Raw genomic sequence first — 18,149 nt, forward strand, 5'->3', positions numbered from 1 at the left:
CTCTCGAGCAGCGGAGCCCGGCGGAGCCCTTTGGCCAGCGCACCGGAAGTGCTCGCGGGCGCCTCCACCAAGATGGCGCCGGGGAAGCCTCTGCGCGTGTGAGGAGGACAGGGGTCAGGGTGTGGGGCGCTCCCCGTCCTCCCCCGACGCCCCCGCCCCGCGCGCTGCCCTCCGCCGCCAGGGCAGAACCAAGCTCCTAGTCCTCATGGGTGGTGCGAGGGCAGCGCTGGGCGAGGGCACGGGGCGCCCATGGGGATGAGGGTCCTTCGGGCCGCGGGCAGGAGGGCGACGGCAGCGGGAAGCTGCCCCTGCGCAAGGCCCCCTCCCAGGCGGAGTTCTTAACGGCGCAGGAGCCCTGCCTCGCTTCTCCCGCCTTGCATTTGCCCCCCAACCCCGGGACGGAAGACGTCTCCCCCTCCCCCACCGGCCATGCGCCCGATCCTGACCTCCCCCCAGCAGATCCCAGGCCAGGTGGGGACCCCCACCCCACCCCACCCCCGGGGCTGCCTCTGCAGGGGACCCTTCCCCCGCGCCCGGCAACCTCGCAGCAGGACTGACGCGCTTCTTTCCTCAGGCTGGCCTGCGGGGATGTGGAAGGGAAGCTGGGCGCCTTGTTCGCCAGAGTCCAGGCGGTGCAGAAGAAGAGCGGAGAATTCGACGTAAGTCCTGCCTGGCGCACCGGCATCTCCCCCGGCGGCGGGCAGGTGGGCCCAGCGTGGTGGCAGACCGATCTTGGGAGGCGCAGGGCTTGCTTCGCGATGGGGGGAGGGGGGCACGGCTCTCCCCTCCCTCCCTCCCTCCCTCCCCTATCCTGAGGCCTTCCAGCCTGCGGCAGTTCCACTGGAAGAACGCACCAAAAGTAACACTTTGCGCATCTGATGAAGTAGACGGCAGCCCACAACAGCCTTTGCCGCAGTGTATCGGGGAGCCTTGGAGGGCTGCTGCCGGGCGCCTTGTTTCAGCTGCAGCAGGCTGAGCCACGAATGCATCCCCTCTGCAGCCTGCCTCCTTGCTGCTGTCATGTTGTGCTGTGGACACACACCCCTCCCCGATTTCTCCGTTACCCCTGAATCAGCAGAGGCTGTGCACGTTCTGCACCTGCGCCTGGGTTGGATGAGGGCCAACAAACAGACTGACTCCTGGCAAGACAGAGGCGCTATGGGTGGTGGTTCCCGGGTTCAGGAATTGGGGAGCTTGCCTGTTCTAGACAGGGTTGCATTCCTTCAGGCAAAAACAAAAACAAGCCAGGTCCATCGTCTGGGGGTGCTCCTGGGCTCATCATTGTCGTTAGAGGCCCAAGTGGCTTCTGTGGCAAGGAGCGCCTGTTACCTGTTCCAGTACAAGGCGCTCCTTTCGTGGACAGGGTTAGCCCGACCTCTGTAGTCCGTGCATTGGTAACCTCACGTTGAGGTAACTGTAGTGCACTTTCTGTGGGGCTGCCTTCGGTCTTAGCCTGGAAACTGCAGCCGATGCAGGATGCAGCAACCAGGTTGCTGGGTGGGGCACCTGGCCGTGCGCATATTACCGCGGTGCTGAACCAGCTGCACTGGCTATCTATTAGTTACCGAGCCAAGTTCAGTCTCTTGCTGTTGGCATATAGGGCCCAGAACAGCTTGGGACCAGGTTACCTGGTGGATATAGTCCTGTGAAATTGTTAAGATCATCAGAGGAGGCCTTGCTAGTTGTACCACAAGGGACAGATTGCTGTCTTGCAGCCACCTGGAAGCGAGCCTTCCCTGTGGTGGCACCCACCTTATGAAGCTCCCTCCCCCACCCCACTCAGTGTTCAGGAGCTGGACGGCCATCTGTCAGGGATACTTTCAGGTGGGTTCCTGCATTGAGCAGGGGGTTGGACTCGATGGCCTTAGAGGCTCCTTCCAGCTCTGCTATGCTGTGGTTCTGTTCTTCGTGTAGCACCCTCGAGGGCCAGTGGAAGACTCATCTCTTCACTCAGGCCTTCCCTGTTGATTCCGCTGTTAATCATGGTGGTGTGAGTTCTCATTTTATAGAAATGTTTTTGTATTTATTATAAGCCCCTTAGAGATTTTTTGTAAAATGGTAAGGAGTCTATCAATCTATTACATAAATAAGTAAATAAATAATTTGCTTCTGCTTTACAAGCCAAGAAAATCATAGCTGGCATTTGCAAAATTTGCATAAGAGTAGATTTCACATTATAAAGAAAATATTCAAACATACAAATGGCTTCAACCCCCACTCCATCCCATAGATTCTTCGGAGGATATTCCACTGGCAGTGTCCCCTGCCTCTTCCAAAATTCCAGCATACTGCACCTATAGAAATACACATTAGGCATAAATGCTTGGGTGAAGTGACAGCGAGTGGGGAGGGGGCAGAGGTGCTCAACATGGAGAAATGCTGCTTTTTCCCTGTAAGGATGCAAGGCTGGGCCAATGCACCATCCATGTGGTGCTAAGGAGGAGGTATTGCCTCCCTTGCCAAGCTGGGTGTTGTTTAGGAGGGAAGCTCCATGGATCCCAGTCTGTGCTGCCAGGAGGCTGGGTGCAAACGTGAAGACCTAAACAGACAGTCCTTCCTGTGTTCGTTTTAAGTCCTTAACTGCACGTCTTTCCTTGGAATCCTGCTCTAGCTCCTCTTGTGTGTGGGGAACTTCTTTGGCTCTGCTCAAGACTCAGAGTGGGACGATTACCAAAGAGGAGCCAAGAAAGGTACGGAAAGTCACCCTCCACAAGAACTGCCCAGCAGGACCTGTCTGTCCGGCCTTGCGGCTGAAGTTCTTGCTTGTGCAGCTGGGGGTTAGGGTGTTGGCAGGCGGGACGGAGTCTCTTTCCCCCAGCCTCCGCTCTTGTTCAGGTGGTCAGCCTGGGTCTGGGCTGTACATTGTCAGGCTGGGGCTCGTGTGGCTGCATCCGCTTCCAAGCGTTCACCCTTCCCCCCCCTCCAAAAAACCCACCCATTCCTCGTACAAAACTCCTCAGGGAGCAGGGTTCCCATTTAGGCTTTCCACCCTGGTCATTGAACCTACTTACAAAAGACGGGACTGTGTCTGAAACAAACCGCCTGTATGGTCCCTGCAGTCTCAGTGGGGCAGGGGCTTTCCTGCCTCACCTCCTGCCCCCTGCTAGGACTTTTGTGAGCAGAGGAAAAATTTCTGGAAATTTTGAAGCCATGGAGAGAAAATGTGTTTTTCTCCCCCAGTAGGTGGTGGGGAAGGTTCTTTGGCAGGAGGGAAAAGATTTTAGTACAAATTGAAATGTACACAATGCTTACTTTCATATTAAACCTAATTTACTGCTCTAACAACTTAAAAGGCATCATTTCTAACTTGTTTAGCATGTAAAATTGTAGTATTTGGCCTTTTAATGAACTGTACATAGCAATCATTTGCCCGTCTACTCAGAAGTAAGGCCCACTCTATTTACTGGTGCTTAGTCCCAGGTAAGCACACATAGGACTGTATAAATGCCTTAAGGCGCACGCAGTCCTGCCACATCCGCTCTGGGTATCCAGAGTAGAGCAGGAGTTGCCCCCCATCTTCTGCTCTGTCATACAGCTAGGCCCCGCCTTTCTGCCCATGTGGCTGAGGGTGTCAGGGAGGGGGAAGGAATGAGGCTGGGGAGGTGGTGAAAGCCCCCCCTTCCCCCCCTCTCATGCCCCCTTTCCCTCCTCCCCGAGCTCACATTTGCGAGCCCAGGGAAGCCTCCGCCCCGGTTCTCTCTGCGCGCTGTGCGGCTGCGAAGGAGCGGGAAGCTTGGACTCCTTGGGGTGCAAGGTAGGTGCACTGCCTCTGGCCTCGGAACCAGGAATCCCCATGAAATCCTAGGATTGCTCTCTTGCTTTTATACAAGCAAAATTGAGAATCTGCCCGGTACTTGACCAAGCTGCAGAACCACCACCGCCCCGCCCCACCCGAGCATCGTGTGCTCCTTGATCCCGTGACTCTTGAGTTTCGCTATCTGGGAAGCAGGAGAAAATAAAAGCTCAAAGCAGAAGCCACCAATTTAAAAAAGAAAAGGAAGTGCCTTGAAAAAGGGACAGGGCAGTCGCAATATTGAGGACTAGCGGCATGCTTGGATATTGAGTTCAACTTCCTATACTGACGCTGGAAACATTTGTACATCTGCAGTATACACTGGAAATTATCCTCTAATGCTGCAGGAATGTTCCTACTCCATGTTTTGACCAAGTGGAACCTTATCTTTAAAAGCTTTTGTCTTGTTCCAAAAGGGAGAATATTTCATAGACATTTTTTTCAGCCTTCTCAGAAATGTCTGACTTTTCCAAAGAAAAGCCCTTAGGGAAAACAAGCCCTTGGGCATTTCCCCCCAAATTTCCCCCTTGCCCCCTGCCGGGCCTTTGTGCCTTTCTTTGCCAGTGCAACTGTGACCTCACGTGGCTGGTGGCTTTGTCTTCCTCAGCTCCTATACAGACCTACGTGCTGGGTGCCAACAGCCATGAAACGGTGTGTCGTTTTCCAGATGTCAGTGGATGCGAACTAGCTGAGAACATCACTTATCTGGGTAATTTGGAAGTGGCACGTTGATGGATGCGGCTCAGTGGGGTGAATGTGAAGTTGTGATTCTTGCGTGGTTTTCCCCAAGACATTGATGGGAGCCCTTCCGTGGGAAGGTGGGAGCCGCTTCCTTGGTGTGGCTGGGCCTGCTACTGCCACGTTCCCCACCCCCAGCTCTTTGAGAACTTCTTACGCTCCCAGGAGGCGAACAGGAGCTGGCGGTGGCTGCTGCTGCTGCTGAGGGGTTGGGACCACTTTGGGGTCCCTTGTGCTCTGTGGGAACAGCGAGTGCAGGTGTGCCCTTTTGAGCCAGCAAGGTGCGAGTGTTATCTGTATCCCACAAGCAACTGCTTTCTCCTTGGTCGTTCCAACTGTGACGTTGCTGTGTCTAATCAGGGCTGGGGATCCCCTCGCCTCCGTCCTCCCTCAGTTGGGCCTGAGCCTGGGCAGAGAGCTGCCACCGGCACGTTCCTTGGAGGCAGAGCAGAGCAAAGGCCTGTGCTTCTCAGGCTCCTGCCAGCCTACAGAAGGAACCCGTAGGGGTGGGTGGGAAGGGGGGCAGGAGCAGTGCCCCACCCAGGGCTCTCCTCATCCAGCATTTCCAGACTCCTCCCGAGAAAGCTGTAATGTGTCACTTTGCCTGACCTCTGACTTCTCTTCGCTGAGCCTCCTGCCCCTGGAGTTGGGCTGTCTGACGCCATAATCACCCCGGTTCAGTTTCTTTTGGCACAAGGCAGAGGGACTCTTGTGTGAGCCAGGAATGTAATTAATAAACCAGAGTTCCCGTCAATGGCCCGGCCCTTGGGCAGTCTCTCTGTGCCTGCTTTTGAGCCGGAGGGTGCAGCGTCCAAGGCTTGGGCACGTTGTCTACACGTGTTTTTTACGCAGAGCTTCCTGCCTGACGGTCCCATTCCGTTCCATGTCTAGGACGCAAAGGAGTCTTCAGCGGAGCCTCTGGGCTGCAGGTTGCCTACCTCAGTGGGACGGAGTCTGCCGCGGAGCCGGCCCCAGCCCACTGCTTCAGTGCCAAGGACGTGGCCGATCTCAAGTCCTCCTTGCGGTCCTCCTCCAAGTTCAGAGGTGTGGACATCTTGCTGACGTCTCCTTGGCCCAAGGCTGTGGAGACTTTTGGGAATAGTCCTGTAAGTATTCCGTCTGGAGTGGAAGGGACTTGCGTGTCCTATCGTACATTCTGCAATTGGAATGTGTTAGTGAGGATGAATGTAAATCTGGGTTCAGAATTAAAAAATCAACAATAATATAGTGAGAGCAGACTGCTGTAAAAATGACAGCCGGCACCATCCCAGGCAAAACTATGCCAGAGCCCACTGATCATGGACAGAGCTTACAGCATGAGCCACATGGCAAGTGGGGGTGGGGTGGCCGAGACTGTTACCCTGGTTAGGCCATGCCACAGCATGCTCTGAGCGCCCTCACTGCCGCCCCCCACAGCCCTGGTGGTGCAGTCCGTGGAGCATGGGGATGGGGATGCTGTGGGCACCCTTTCCGTCCCCCTCCTCTTAATAAGCCCAGGGGAATGTAGAGCAAAGTATTTGTGCTTGCTTTCTTGATAGGGAGGCGTGGACACCAAGAGATGTGGCTCAGGGCTAGTATCTCTACTAGCCACAAGTCTGAAGCCCAGATATCATTTTGCTGCACTGCAGAAGGTCTATTATGAAAGACTTCCTTATAGGTAGGTAGAATCTTGCGTGATGATTTTTGTGAATAAATGACACATTTCCAAACGGAAGCAAAGTGTTAGTTATGTATATTAAGTGGTACGATTCGTCTGTTTGTAAAATTTCCATGGTTAGTGGAAAATAACGTCTTCCAGTTAATTCCACTGTTACACCCTAGCAATGGTTGGAGGTGATTTTGTGGTTGTGGCCGTGGTCTCGGTGGGCCCCGACCCTCAGCAGCTCAACTGGAAGTAAATATCTGTGCCTGAACACCGTAGCTGCCTCATCAGGGTTCAGCTAGACCTTTAGCAGTGTGCCACTCAATCTATAAAACAACCCTATAAAGAGAACCCTACCTTCTCCGGAGCCTCTGCCCTGGGATGCTAGTCGAGTTCATCTCGAGTATAGAAGGGACGTTGGCTAGAAGAATTGGAAGCTCCCTGAGCCCTGTGTGACCTGGCAGGGAAGAAGGGGCCTCTGTAGTCCTTGTTGGATAACATGCCATATGGCAGGAAGCGGGCTGGTCCTGAAACAGCTGAATGGCTAGCAAAAGTGGAAGCCCCAATAGAAACGACAGCCCTGTCATTAGGACAGCCCTCATTTTTGTCACCTATACAAGTGTTGTTTCCCCCAAAGGGCAAAGGATGGGATTGGAGTTGTAATAGTTTGGGGTAGCATTCACAGAATCACAGAATAGTAGAGTTGAGTAGAGTAGAGTCCTGCCCCCTGCTCCATGCAGGAATCCACCTCAAAGCATCCCTGAGAGATGGCTGTCCAGCTGCCTCTTGAAGGCCTCTCGGGTGGGAGAGCCCATCACCTCCCTAGGCCATGGGTTCCATGGTCGCACTGCTCTAACAGTCAGGAGGTTTTTCCTGATGTCCAGCCGGAAACTGGCTTCCTGTAACATGAGTCCATTATTCCGTATCCTGCACTCTGGGATGATCGAGAAGAGATCCTGGCTCTCCTCAGTGTGACAACCTTTCAGGTATTTGAAGAGTGCTATCGTGTCTCCCCTCAGGTTAAATATGCCCATTTCTTTCAGTCTCTCCTCATAGGGCTTTGTTCCCAGACCCCTGAACATCCCTGTGCTCTCCTCTGAACTCCCTCCAGCTCATCCGTGTCCTTCTTGAAGTGTTGCATTGAATTCAACGACTTGCCACTGTCCTGCTTGTGGGTCCCTGGCCGACAGCTGCTTGGCCTCTGTGGGAACGGAGTGCTGGACTAGAGGCCCCCTTGGTCTGATCCAGCATCAGGGCTCTTCTGATGTTCTTACATCTGTTGAGTGTTTCCTGGAGGATTTGAAGATGTGACTGGCTGAACAGCTCTTGAGGAAGCCAAGCTCTGCCCGGATTTCGCACTGGGTTGTGTGTGGCACTTCTGCAAAATGCCTCTTTCCCCTTGTCTCTGGCAGAAACCACGCCGTTCTCCAGGAAACGGCCCAGCATGTCAGCAGGTTCATTGCCCTAGCCAACGTTGGCAACGCAGACAAGAGGAAGGTAAGGAGACGCCTGCCCTCCTCCTCCTCCTCCTCCTCCTCCATGTCTTTCCAGCCTGAACGGAGGAGAGCGCTGGGCACAAGCTGCTCTTAACCGTCCTCTGTCCCTCACCCGAGGCTTCCTATACGACTAGAATTGCAAAACTAATCATTGTCTTTCCATTTTAAAGCATGGCCTTTATTTGCTTTGCATTTGCTGCTTGCACTGGAGGAAGATGAGCCTGCTTTAAGCGTGTTCTGGTGTTGGCTCTGTTGTTCACCTTCCCGTGTTATGCCTTTTGGTGTGATAATGTTCATGGCACTCTCCTCCTGCCCCACCCATTTTTAATTCCTCTCCCTCTGTCAGCTATTTGCTGAGCCTTCTGCTGATGCTTCTTTGGTGAGGTGCTTTTCCCCAGCTCCACCAGCCCTGTGCTGCCCCCCCCCCCCTGGGTTTAGTGGCATGTCTGCCGGGACTTTGAGGGTGGCTCAAAGAAGGGCCCGAGGCGAGGATCCTCCCGCCCTCTGGCTATTTCTAGTTTAAGGAAGGGCTGAAAAGCGAGGTGGCGGCCCCCACAGTCCCTTTGAGTGAAACTCTGCTCCTTCCTGCCCTGTCTTGCTTCCTCCAGTACCTCTACGCCTTCAGCATCCTTCCGATGAGTTCCATGGATGCCACGGAGCTGGTCAAACAGCCGCAAGACGCCACTGAGAACCCCTACCGCCGGCCTGGGGGTGGCGAGAGTTGTGCTCACCTGTTGCCAGATACAAAGGTACTGGGAGTGCGCTGCTCGCATAGCATGTGTGTTTATAAACTCTGATCATGTGCTGAATTTCTCACGAGGTGCTGTAACTGCCCTTCAGAGCAGCCTGTGGAGCTACAGTGCAACATAGGAAGCTGTGTTATGCGGCGCCAGAGTTGCCTTGCTCCATCCAGTCCAGTATTGTTGACTCTGGCTGGCAGCAGCGGCTCTTCGGGCAGGGCTTCAAGGAAGCGTTCTTCCAGCCCTGCCTGGAGAGGCTGCCAGGGATTGAACCTGGGAGCTCCTGCGTGCAAAGCAGGGGCTCTCCTGCCATGGAGCCACGGCCCCACCCCAAATTTCCACGACTGGGGTGAATAGTTTCAAGACATTCAGGTCAGGTAAGAAGGAAGTCCTTGTTCAGACGGTGCATAGTTAAGCTAGGCAATTTGGAACCATCAGATGCAGTGAGGGCCACACCTTCGGATGGCTTTAAAAGGGGGGTTAGACACATCCAGGAGAGATGAGGCTACTTGTCGTGGTAGCGATGTCTTATCCCCAGAATATCTGCATCCTAGAGTAATGAAGGAGCTAACAGAAGAACGCTCAGAACCACTGTCTATTAACCTTTGCGAAATCATGGACGACGGATGAGGTGCCAGACGACTGGAGGAGGGCTAACGTTGTCCCCATCTTCAAAAAGGAGGAACCAGAACTACAGACTAGTCAGTCTGACATTAATCCCTGGGACAATTTTGGAGCAGATGATAAAGAAGACAGTCTGTAAGCACTTTGAAAACAGTGCAGTGATTACTAGAGACCAGCATGGATTCGTCAAGAACAAATCCTGCCAGACTAACCTGATCTCATTCTTTGATCAGGGAATCTCCCTTGTGGACTGTGGGAATGCTGTGGATGTCATATATCTTATTTATTTATATTTATTTATTAAATTTATATATCGTCCCATAGCCGAAGCTCTCTGGGCGATTTACAGAATCTTGACTTCAGCAAAGCTTTTGACAAAGTCCCCCATGGCATTCTGATCAGCAAACTAGCTAAAAGTGGGCTAGATGGAACAACTATTAGGTGGATCCACAGTTGGCTACAGAATCGGACTCAAAGAGTGTTTATCAATGGAACCTTCTCAAACTAGAGGGAGGCAACGAGTGGGGTGCCGCAGGGCTCAGTCCTGGGCCCAGTGCTCTTCAACATTTTTATTAATGATTTGGACGAGGAGGTGCAGGGAATGCTTATCAAATTTGCAGATGACACCAAATTGGGTGGGATAGCTAATACCCTGGAAGACAGAAACAAACTTCAAAGTGATCTTGATAGGCTGGAGCGCTGGGCTGAAAACAACAGGATGAAATTTAATAGGGATAAATGCCAAGTTCTGCACTTAGGAAATAGAAACCAAAGGCCCAGTTACAAGATGGGGGATACTTGGCTCAGCAATACTACAAACGAGAAGGATCTTGGAATTGTTGTAGATCACAAGCTGAATAGGAACCAATAGTGTGATGTGGCTGCAAGAAGGGCAGATGCTATTTTGGGGGGCATTAATAGAAGTATAGCTTTGAAATCGCAGGAGGTACTGGCTCCCCTCTATTCAGCACTGGTTAGGCCTCATCTAGAGTATTGCGTTCAGTTCTGGTCACCACACTTGAAGAAGGACACAGACAAGCTGGAGCGTGTTCAGAGGAGGGCAACCAGGATGATCAGGGGTCTGGAAACAAAGCCCTATGAAGAGAGACTGAAAGAACTGGGCCTGTTTAGCCTGGAGAAGAGAAGATGGAGGGGAGACATGAGAGCACTCTTCAAGGACTTGAAAGGTTGTCACACAGAGGAAGACCAGGATCTCTTCTCGATCCTCCTAGAGTGCAGGACATGGAATAATGGGTTCAAGTGACAGGAAGCTGAATTCTGGCTGGACACCAGGAAAAACTTCCTGATTGTTAGAGCAGTATGACAATGGAACCCATGACCTAGGGAGGTTGTGGGCTCTCCCACACTAGAGGCCTTCAAGAGGCAGCTGGACAACCGTCTGTCAGGGATGCTTTAGGGTGGATTCCTGCATTGAGAAGGGTGTTGGACTCGATGGCCTTGTAGGCCCCTTCCAACTCTGCTATTTTATGATTCCAAGTGTCAATGGACATTTAACAAACGTTTAATAAATATATAGCAAAGTTACTGGTGATTAATAAGGACAAACACATGTCATAAAGATGAAAGAATACAAACAAGGGAAAATGTATAAATGTAATATTAAATGATGACCCCGGATTGAATGCACCGTTTCCAACTTCATCAGTAATATACGTTTTCAATTTTCAGTGCTTCACTTTTGAAAATTGAAAACATGTATTACTGACGAAGTTGGAAAGTTGTATAATAATAATTAATAATAATAATAATACTTTTATTTCTTACCCGCCTCTCCATCCTGATCAAGGCAGGGAACAACGACAAGTATAAAAGGCATAAAATATTGATCAAAACCACAGTATACATTGTTAAAACTTCCTAAGGGAAAAGGAAAGGAACCTCTCGTGCCAGCACTGAGTCATGACTGACTCTTGGAAGGACGCCAGCTTTCGTGGACGTTTTCTTGGCAGGCCTTATAGCGGGGTGGTTTGCCGTTGCCTTCCCTGGCCGTTATTCCCTTTCCCCCAGCTAACTGGGTACTCATTTTACCGACCTCCGGAGGATGGAAGCTGAGTCGACCCGAACCGACTGCTTGAAACCAGCTTCCGCTGGGATCGAACTCAGGCCGTGGGGAGAGCTTCGGCTGCAGAAACTGCTGCTTTACCGCTCTGCGCCACACGAGGCTCTTAAACTTCCTAAACTTCCTAAAAAGCATACTAAAAGCTGGATCAGACCAAGGGTCCATCTAGTCCAGCGCTCTGTGTTCTCGCAGTGTCCAACCAGCTGGAACAAGTGCTAAGAGCTGCAAGCTTGCTTTATCTCAAACTAACTGACAGAAGTGGGGGAAATGCCTGGTTAGTGCCCCAACCCCAACCCCGTACGCGGACTGCTGCGGTTGCTCGAACACTCTGACAACAGAGGGGAGGGAATTTGCATTTTCCAAATAAGGAGTGTGGAGGATGCTGTGGAAATGGTGCGAGGGGGTGTGGGGCACTGGTGATATGGGGGGGGGGACGGGGCCTGAGGCAGAACAGGTAGATCCCGCAGAGTTCTGGGTGAAGGAAAGGGAATCAAAGTGTTTCTATTTGCCTTGCTCCCAAAGGGCCTGGTTGGTCACGGAGCCTTGGGAACCCCCAGGGAGCACGTGCCTGCCCTCTGGGTTGCCAGCTTTGGGTTACAAGTTCAGAGTGGGGCACTCACAAAACCACGGTGTGCACGTGGGCCAAGACTCGAAGGCGACGGTGAGGAGCAGAGGCCCAGCCACTGCCAGGGACCCTGGGGCTGAAGCAGCCGGGCTGCAAAAGCAGAGTGTGGACGAGACCTCTCCTGAGACCCCGACCACGCCAAGGACAGTGGCAAAGATGGGGAGAGAGAGAGAGAGAGAGAGAGAGAGGGTCAAGGGGCGGAAGGAACCGGGAAACGGCGGGGTGCTGCAGCAGGCGGGGCGGGGGGAGGCCTCTGCCTCAGGCCTTGCATTTCCTTTTGAAAAGCAAGCCAGGACCCTGCTAAGCCGGACCCCGCCCCGCCCCTTTGCCTGTCCGTTCTGTTCTTTTCTCCGGGACTCCTTGGTGGCCCCTTCCAGCCGCTTTGAGGAGCGGGGCCCTTGTGCTAGTCAGGAGCGTATTTATCCGTTTATTCATTTGGTATCTGCTGCTGAAATGTTTTCCCCCCCTCTGTATTGGGTGTGTGTGTGGGGGGGCTCTAAGCAGTCCTTCCTTCTGCCTCCCCAGGAGGAGCCTCCATGCCAGTTTTTCTTTGACCTGAGCACCAAGCCGAAAGGGCGGAAGCGGCCCATGGAAGGGGGGCGCGAGGGGCGGCAGCCCAAACGACCCCCTGGCAAGCCCTGTGAGTACCAGCCTGCTTCTCTGTCGTACGCCAAACTGAGGATCCTGGCTGTGGACTGACAGACCCTGAGCCAAATGTGGGGGGTGGGCATGATGTCCATGTTTGGGTGAGGAATCAGATCGGTTTCCGCAGCGTTTCAGTGGGGAGCAGCGACCTCCCTGGCTTGCAGGCAGAGCGGAGCCACTTACTGAGAGCTCAGGAAGCCCCCCCCCCCACGTTGACAGAGGGCTTCGCCTTCCTCAGTAGTGCTCGCAACTGCCTCAGATTGGGGTGGGCCCGTATGAGGCGTGGGCCACACAGCCGAACAAGCAGGGCAGCGTTCACCTGAGATCGCACCGGGAGGGGCGGAGCTGGGCGATTCTGAGCCCCTTGGGGACCGTCTCCATCCTCTCCAGGGAGGGCTGGAAGAACTCCTGCCTGAAACCCAGGGGGGCGGGGGGGAGGCAGAGCTGCCCGCCAGTCCTGGGCTGGATGGACTCAGGGTCCGACTCAGGAGAAGGCGGCTTCTGGCGTGCCTACGTTGCCTCCCCCCTTCCCTCCCTCTCGCCCACTGTGGGCAGAGGCCCAGACAAGGGCTGCGGCGACGTCGCTTTGCCGCCCTGACGTGTCTCCGCTTCCCTCCCCTGCCAAGCGCTGCCGACGGCCGCCTGCTGGTTCTGCCTGGCGAGCCCAGAAGTGGAGAAGCACCTGGTAGTGAGCATTGGCACCCACGTAAGTCCCTCCTTCCGCCGCTGGGCCTGAGGGGAAGGAGGTGGGGCCTGGGACCCAGGGTCACCCTCGTGCAACTGGCCCGCTCCGGGGCTCGGCGCCCCCCAGGCCTCAGAAGGACTGGCTCTTGGGCCCGGGGGAGGTCCGGGAGCGCGACGTCCTGCAGCTCTGGCTTGGGCGGCCCAGTGCCCTCTCGTAATCCCCGAGGATTGGCCTTGCTGGATGGGGCTGGTGGGAATTGTAGTGCTGGACCTCAGGAGGGCGCCAGGTTGAATGCCCACCTCTGCTGGAGCTAAGCTGGCACGGCCTCGGTTGGCAGCCTGGAGTGGAGAGCCCTAGGCGCTCCGGGGCTGAATGTGATGCCCTCTCTAGATGCTGCCGCCACCGCCAGCACTTCCACCTGAGGGCTGCAGGCAGGCCGTGTTGGCTCTTCTTGGCGCTCCCTGGTCGCGATTGGCAGAAGCCCGGTCGCCCTGTGTTGCAGCTGGGGAGGCGGAAGGCCCGCCGGTTCTCCGTCAGGCCTCCTGGGTTGCCAGACACAGCTCCGCCTTGCCCTGCCGGCGGCCTTGGAGTGTTTGGTGGTCAGCCAGGCTGAGACGGGGCAATGTCCCGGGGTCAGCCTCAGCTCTGTGGCTGGGGATTGCCCTCGTTCCCTGCGTTCGCCGGCGGAGGCGGAGCTGAGCCTCCTCGTGACTGTTTGCCTCCGCTCTTCTGGCCCTAGTGCTACCTGGCCCTGGCCAAGGGGGGCTTGTCCCCCGATCACGTCCTCATTCTGCCCATCCGGCACTGTCAGTCGATGGTGGAGCTCGCCTCGGAGGCGGTGGACGAAGTCGATCGGTACAAGTCCGCTCTGAAGAAGTTCTTCAGGGCCAAGGGGAAGAGGTGCGTGGCCTACGAGAGGAACTACAGGAGCCAGCACCTTCAGCTTCAGGTGAGGCAGCTTCACCTGAGTGGCCCCGGACCTCGGGAGGGCCCCGTCTCTGCCCTGCAGCGAAGCACGGCTGTGGCTCCGAGGTCTCTTGCGGGCCTGGGTAGCTGCAGATGGGCATGGGGCGCAGAGGCACGTCCTGGGCAACCGTGGTGGTGCGTACCTGGCCGGCCAGAGACAGTGTCTGGGCGGCATCCAGCTACCACGCAGAGTGTCAAGGAAACGAGGGCACGGAGGGCTCCTGCAGAGACGACGAGGGTCCTCTGTCACTCACCTCCCACAGACAGGTCTCATAAGTTTAAGCCTGCAAGGGAGGCGCTTGCCTTTCCCATGATGAAATGCTAGGCTGAGGGGTGCCCTGTGGGCCCCCTGTGATGGAGCTCCCCGCGGGTGGTGGGCTCCACCCACGCTCTCCCTCGGGTGCCCCTCGATTGACTCCCACGTCCTGTCCGTGTGGTGGCTCTCCTAGGTGGTTCCAGTACCCCAGGATTGCTGCACGACCGAAGACCTCAAGGAGGCCTTCATAGTCCAAGCGGAGGAGCAGCAGATGGAGTTGCTGGAGATCCCGGCGCACTCGGCTCTCAAGCAGGTGGGGCCCAGCAGTGGCTGCACGGGTGGCGGGGGGTTCTGCCCATGGCGTCGAGCGGGCAGAGGGCTGGATCCCGACCTCACGGGCTCCTCCTCGTTCCCCTCGGGCCTGGCGCGTCTGTTGGGCGGCTGGCCGGATGCTGAGGCGGGGCGGGGGCGGTGCTTCTTCCGCTTTGGACTCCTGCCTCTGTCCCGGGGTGGTGTGCGGGGCAGAGGACGTCCGATGGAGCCTCTTGCTCCCGCCGTGACCCCTGACCGTGCCGGGAATCTGCTGGAGGGAAGGCGCGCTGCTGCTGGCCTGGCTGAGGGCCCCGGGGCTGCTGCCGCTGTTTGAGGGACAGATGATTGCTAGGCCGATTCCTGGGCGGGGGTGTCCCTGGCTCCCCCACGGATAACGCTCCCCAGGGAGAAGACACCTCTTCTTCGGTAGCCTTCGATGCAGCAGCTGCTCCTCCACGCCCTGGAAAGCGGCGGCGGCGGCGGCAGCTGACCTCCATTCCCTGGCTGCCTGCGTCTGGTGCAGCCGCTGGTCCTGCGCTCTGCTTGGGGCGGGGGCGGGGCCCTGTAAAGCTCCCCAAGGGATTGGCCCAGCCCTCCACTTTTCCTGGGTCCTGTTACAACCTGGGGGGCGGAGGGGGCGGCGGCAGCAGCAGCAGCCCAAGGGATGCGTCTGTGTAGAAATGCATCGCGTGATCGTCTTTCAGATTGTTCAGCCAGGAACGCCGTATTTTTATGTTGAGCTGGACAATGGAGAGAAACTCTTCCATCGAATTGGGAAAAACTTTCCCCTGCAGTTTGGAAGGTTAGTGAATTTAGCTGTGTCCCTGAGATCCCGCCTCCCTTCTTGCCGCTTGGCTTGTGGAACGCCCTCAAAATGCCCCGGGGGGGGCGCCTTGCTCTGGGGGCAAGCCGTGGCTGAGTGGGGGCCCACCCCAGCCTCCCTCCCCTCCCCTCCCCTGCCCTCCCCTCCTCGGCTGGCTTCCACTGCTCCCGTCTCCTTCTCTGCATCCAGATGGGCCCCCTGGCCCCCCACTCCTCCAGCGTGGCTTGGGGAGGAGGTGGATGGCTGGCCAGGCAGCCCGTTGGTGGGCTTCTGAGTGAGGGTGGCTCCTGATGCCCGCCTGGGCGTCCCCCTTCTGCTCTTCAGGGAGGTTCTGGCCAGCGAGGCCGTCCTGGGCATGCCCGGCCGGGCCGACTGGAGGAGCTGCCAGGCAGGACGAGAGGAGGAAGCCGCTGCAGCCCAAGCCTTCCGCCAAGCCTTCGAGCCCTTCGACCTCGCCCAGGTGGACTGAGGGCCTAAGCGGGGGCGAGCAGGATTCGGCCCTGCCCGTCCTTTGCTGTCCCTGTGCAGGATCCCTCCCTCTCTGCAGCCCTCGGCATTTGTGCGGGGTGGGTGGGAGTCCCGGTCCCAAGGTGAAGCTGGCTGCTCCCAGGGGGACGTCCTCCCCAGCCCAGCCCTTCTTTCTCTGCTGGCCCCTCCCTGGCCGTGGCGTGTCATCCCCCTCCCTCCCTCCCTCCCTCCCCCTGCTCTGTCTACTCCCATTGGTCAGGCCGTGGCTTCTAGCAGATCTCCAGAAGCGAGAGCTGCTGCTGTTGCTGCTGCTGCTGCCGCCGTCGATCCCTGCCGGGACCCATTCAGAGGCTGAGCAGGGGAGCCATCCTGAGCTGCGGAGGGAGGGCGGAGGGCCAGTTGGCGTCCCTTGGTGTCGGGGGGCAGGCAGAGTACGTGGGTCACAGCAGCGCCCCAAAGTTCTGCCTTCTAGCAGGAGGTGGCAAAGGGAGCAAAGGAATGCAGTCCCTGCCGGCCAGCTCTCCGAAGGCGGTGCGCTTGAGGGTGGAAATGCCCAGCCTCCTTGCCCCGCTGTGTGGGGAGGGATTGCTTCCAGGCAAGCAAATGGTGTAAGGAGGCTGAGTCCGCAGTGTGGTGCGGTCCTGAGCTTTCTCCGCGGCCCCGGATTTGGCTATGTGGAAGACTTGTTGGCAGAAGGACCTGGCAAGGGAGCCTCTGGCGGGCCGAGGAGGGCGTCCTGGGCTTCTGCCGGAAGGGGTGGAAGGGCCGCCAGGCAAGCAGCTGGGTTGGAGGCAGCGTTCCTTGGGGCCAGTCGGGGCAGGAGGGTCTCGCTGCCCGTGCCCTGCCTCTGGTGCTCAGGAGCTGCTCCTTGCTTTTTTATTGCAAGCTCAAACTTCAGGGCCAGATGTTGCTTCAGAGGGAAATGTCTTGGGGATGTATAAAGCTGATCCTACCCAAGATAGTTCAGGTGCTGTAAAACTTTGTTTTTTAATGAGAAACAAACGAATAAATAAAAGTGTGTTTTGTATTTTAAAAAGGGACTGAATCCCTACTCTTCAGTCAGTCATTCTGTGAAGTCGAAGCACAACCCTCTGTGCTTGGGATACGATGCCCCGGCGGAGTCAGGCGGGGCGCGGCTTCAGGCGGGAGGCCAGAATAAAGAGCCGAGAGCGCAAGAAGAACCGTGCAGGGTCTGACCGAAGAGGGCCTCATAGAATCATAGATTAGCAGAGTGGGAAGGGGCCTACAAGGCCGTCGAGTCCAACCCCCTGCTCAATGCAGGAATCCTCCTCAAAGCATCCCTGGCAGATGGCTGTCCAGCTGCCTCTTGAGAGCCCACCACCTCCCTAAGTCATGGGTTCTATTGTCGTACTGCTCTAACAGTCAGGACGTTTTTCCTGATGTCCAGCTGGAATCGGGCTTCCTATCACTTGAGCCCATTATTCCGTGTCCTGCACTCTGGGAGGATCGAGAAGAGATCCTGGCCCTCCTCTGTGTGACAACCTTTTAAGTATTTGAAGAGTGCTCTCATGTCTCCCCTCAATCTTCTCTTCTCCAGGCTAAACATGCCCAGTTCTTTCAGTCTCTCTTCATAGGGCTTGGTTTCTAGACCCCTGATCATCCTGGTTGCCCTCCTCTGAACATGCTCCAGCTTGTCTGCGTCCTTCTTGAATTGTGGTGCCCAGAACTGAACACAACACTCAAGATGAGGCCTAAACCAGTGCCAAATAGAGGGGAACCAGTACCTCATGCGATTTGGAAGCTATACTTCTATGAATGCAGCCTCACTTAGCTCAGCCTTCTGTTCCTCCAGCAGCCAAGCAGATGTCCCCAGAAGGGTCCCCGGCCCTCATCAGTGCATGACATTGAACAGGCAGGGAGCCCCATGGCTTGAGGTGCCAGAGAGCAGCCTGTGGTTAAAACACTTGTGAGAGGGGGGAAACATGCAGTGGGGCGCATGCACTTGCTCACCCAGCAGGATCGGGCTCTTCAAAGCCTGTCAAGCAGGCTGTGCTGGGTCACCAGGGGCTCTTTGAACCCCCCATTTCCAAGCAGAATTGCTGAGGCACGGTGGCAGCAACTGGGGTGGGGTGAATTATTATTTATTACATTTCTATTCTGCCCCATAGCTGAAGCTCTGTGGGCAGTTTACAGAAGGTAGCCGAAGTGGCATTGGCCAGCCACTTATAGGAATAAATGAACCAAGAAGCATTCTCTTCCAAAAGCAGCACCCACCCTGACTCTTGGGGTGTCTTT

At 56.0% G+C, this 18,149-nt stretch overlaps 1 protein-coding gene across 2 annotated transcripts; it reads left to right on the forward strand.

Moving 5' to 3' along the window:
• The first annotated feature begins 30 nt into the window (after positions 1-30).
• CWF19L1 (CWF19 like cell cycle control factor 1) lies at positions 31-16,929 on the forward strand. 2 transcript variants are annotated; one of them, XM_063131291.1, is made up of 14 exons: positions 31-98; positions 575-659; positions 2,612-2,690; positions 4,401-4,502; positions 5,423-5,637; positions 6,070-6,188; positions 7,586-7,670; positions 8,278-8,418; positions 12,264-12,378; positions 13,010-13,089; positions 13,808-14,017; positions 14,484-14,603; positions 15,307-15,404; positions 15,750-16,929. In XM_063131291.1, the coding sequence occupies exons 1-14, from the start codon at positions 73-75 to the stop codon at positions 15,892-15,894; spliced, it is 1,620 nt and encodes a 539-aa protein (XP_062987361.1). In that variant the 5' UTR covers positions 31-72; the 3' UTR covers positions 15,895-16,929. The 2 variants fall into 2 exon arrangements, with proteins under 2 accessions (XP_062987361.1, XP_062987360.1); XM_063131290.1 differs by lacking the exon at positions 8,278-8,418 and having other exon boundaries at positions 50-98.
• The last annotated feature ends 1,220 nt before the right edge of the window (positions 16,930-18,149 follow it).

Source organism: Elgaria multicarinata, chromosome 7, assembly GCF_023053635.1.
Source record: "Elgaria multicarinata webbii isolate HBS135686 ecotype San Diego chromosome 7, rElgMul1.1.pri, whole genome shotgun sequence".
NCBI lineage: Eukaryota > Metazoa > Chordata > Lepidosauria > Squamata > Anguidae > Elgaria > Elgaria multicarinata.

Excerpts from the sequence above, each read along its gene's own strand:
- CWF19L1 (XM_063131291.1), top strand. The coding sequence starts at position 73 with ATGGCGCCGGGGAAGCCTCTGCGCGT. Across the intron at positions 5,638-6,069 it reads AGACTTTTGGGAATAGTCCT|GGAGGCGTGGACACCAAGAG; the intron begins GTAAGTATTCCG and ends CTTTCTTGATAG. Across the intron at positions 14,604-15,306 it reads CGCACTCGGCTCTCAAGCAG|ATTGTTCAGCCAGGAACGCC; the intron begins GTGGGGCCCAGC and ends ATCGTCTTTCAG.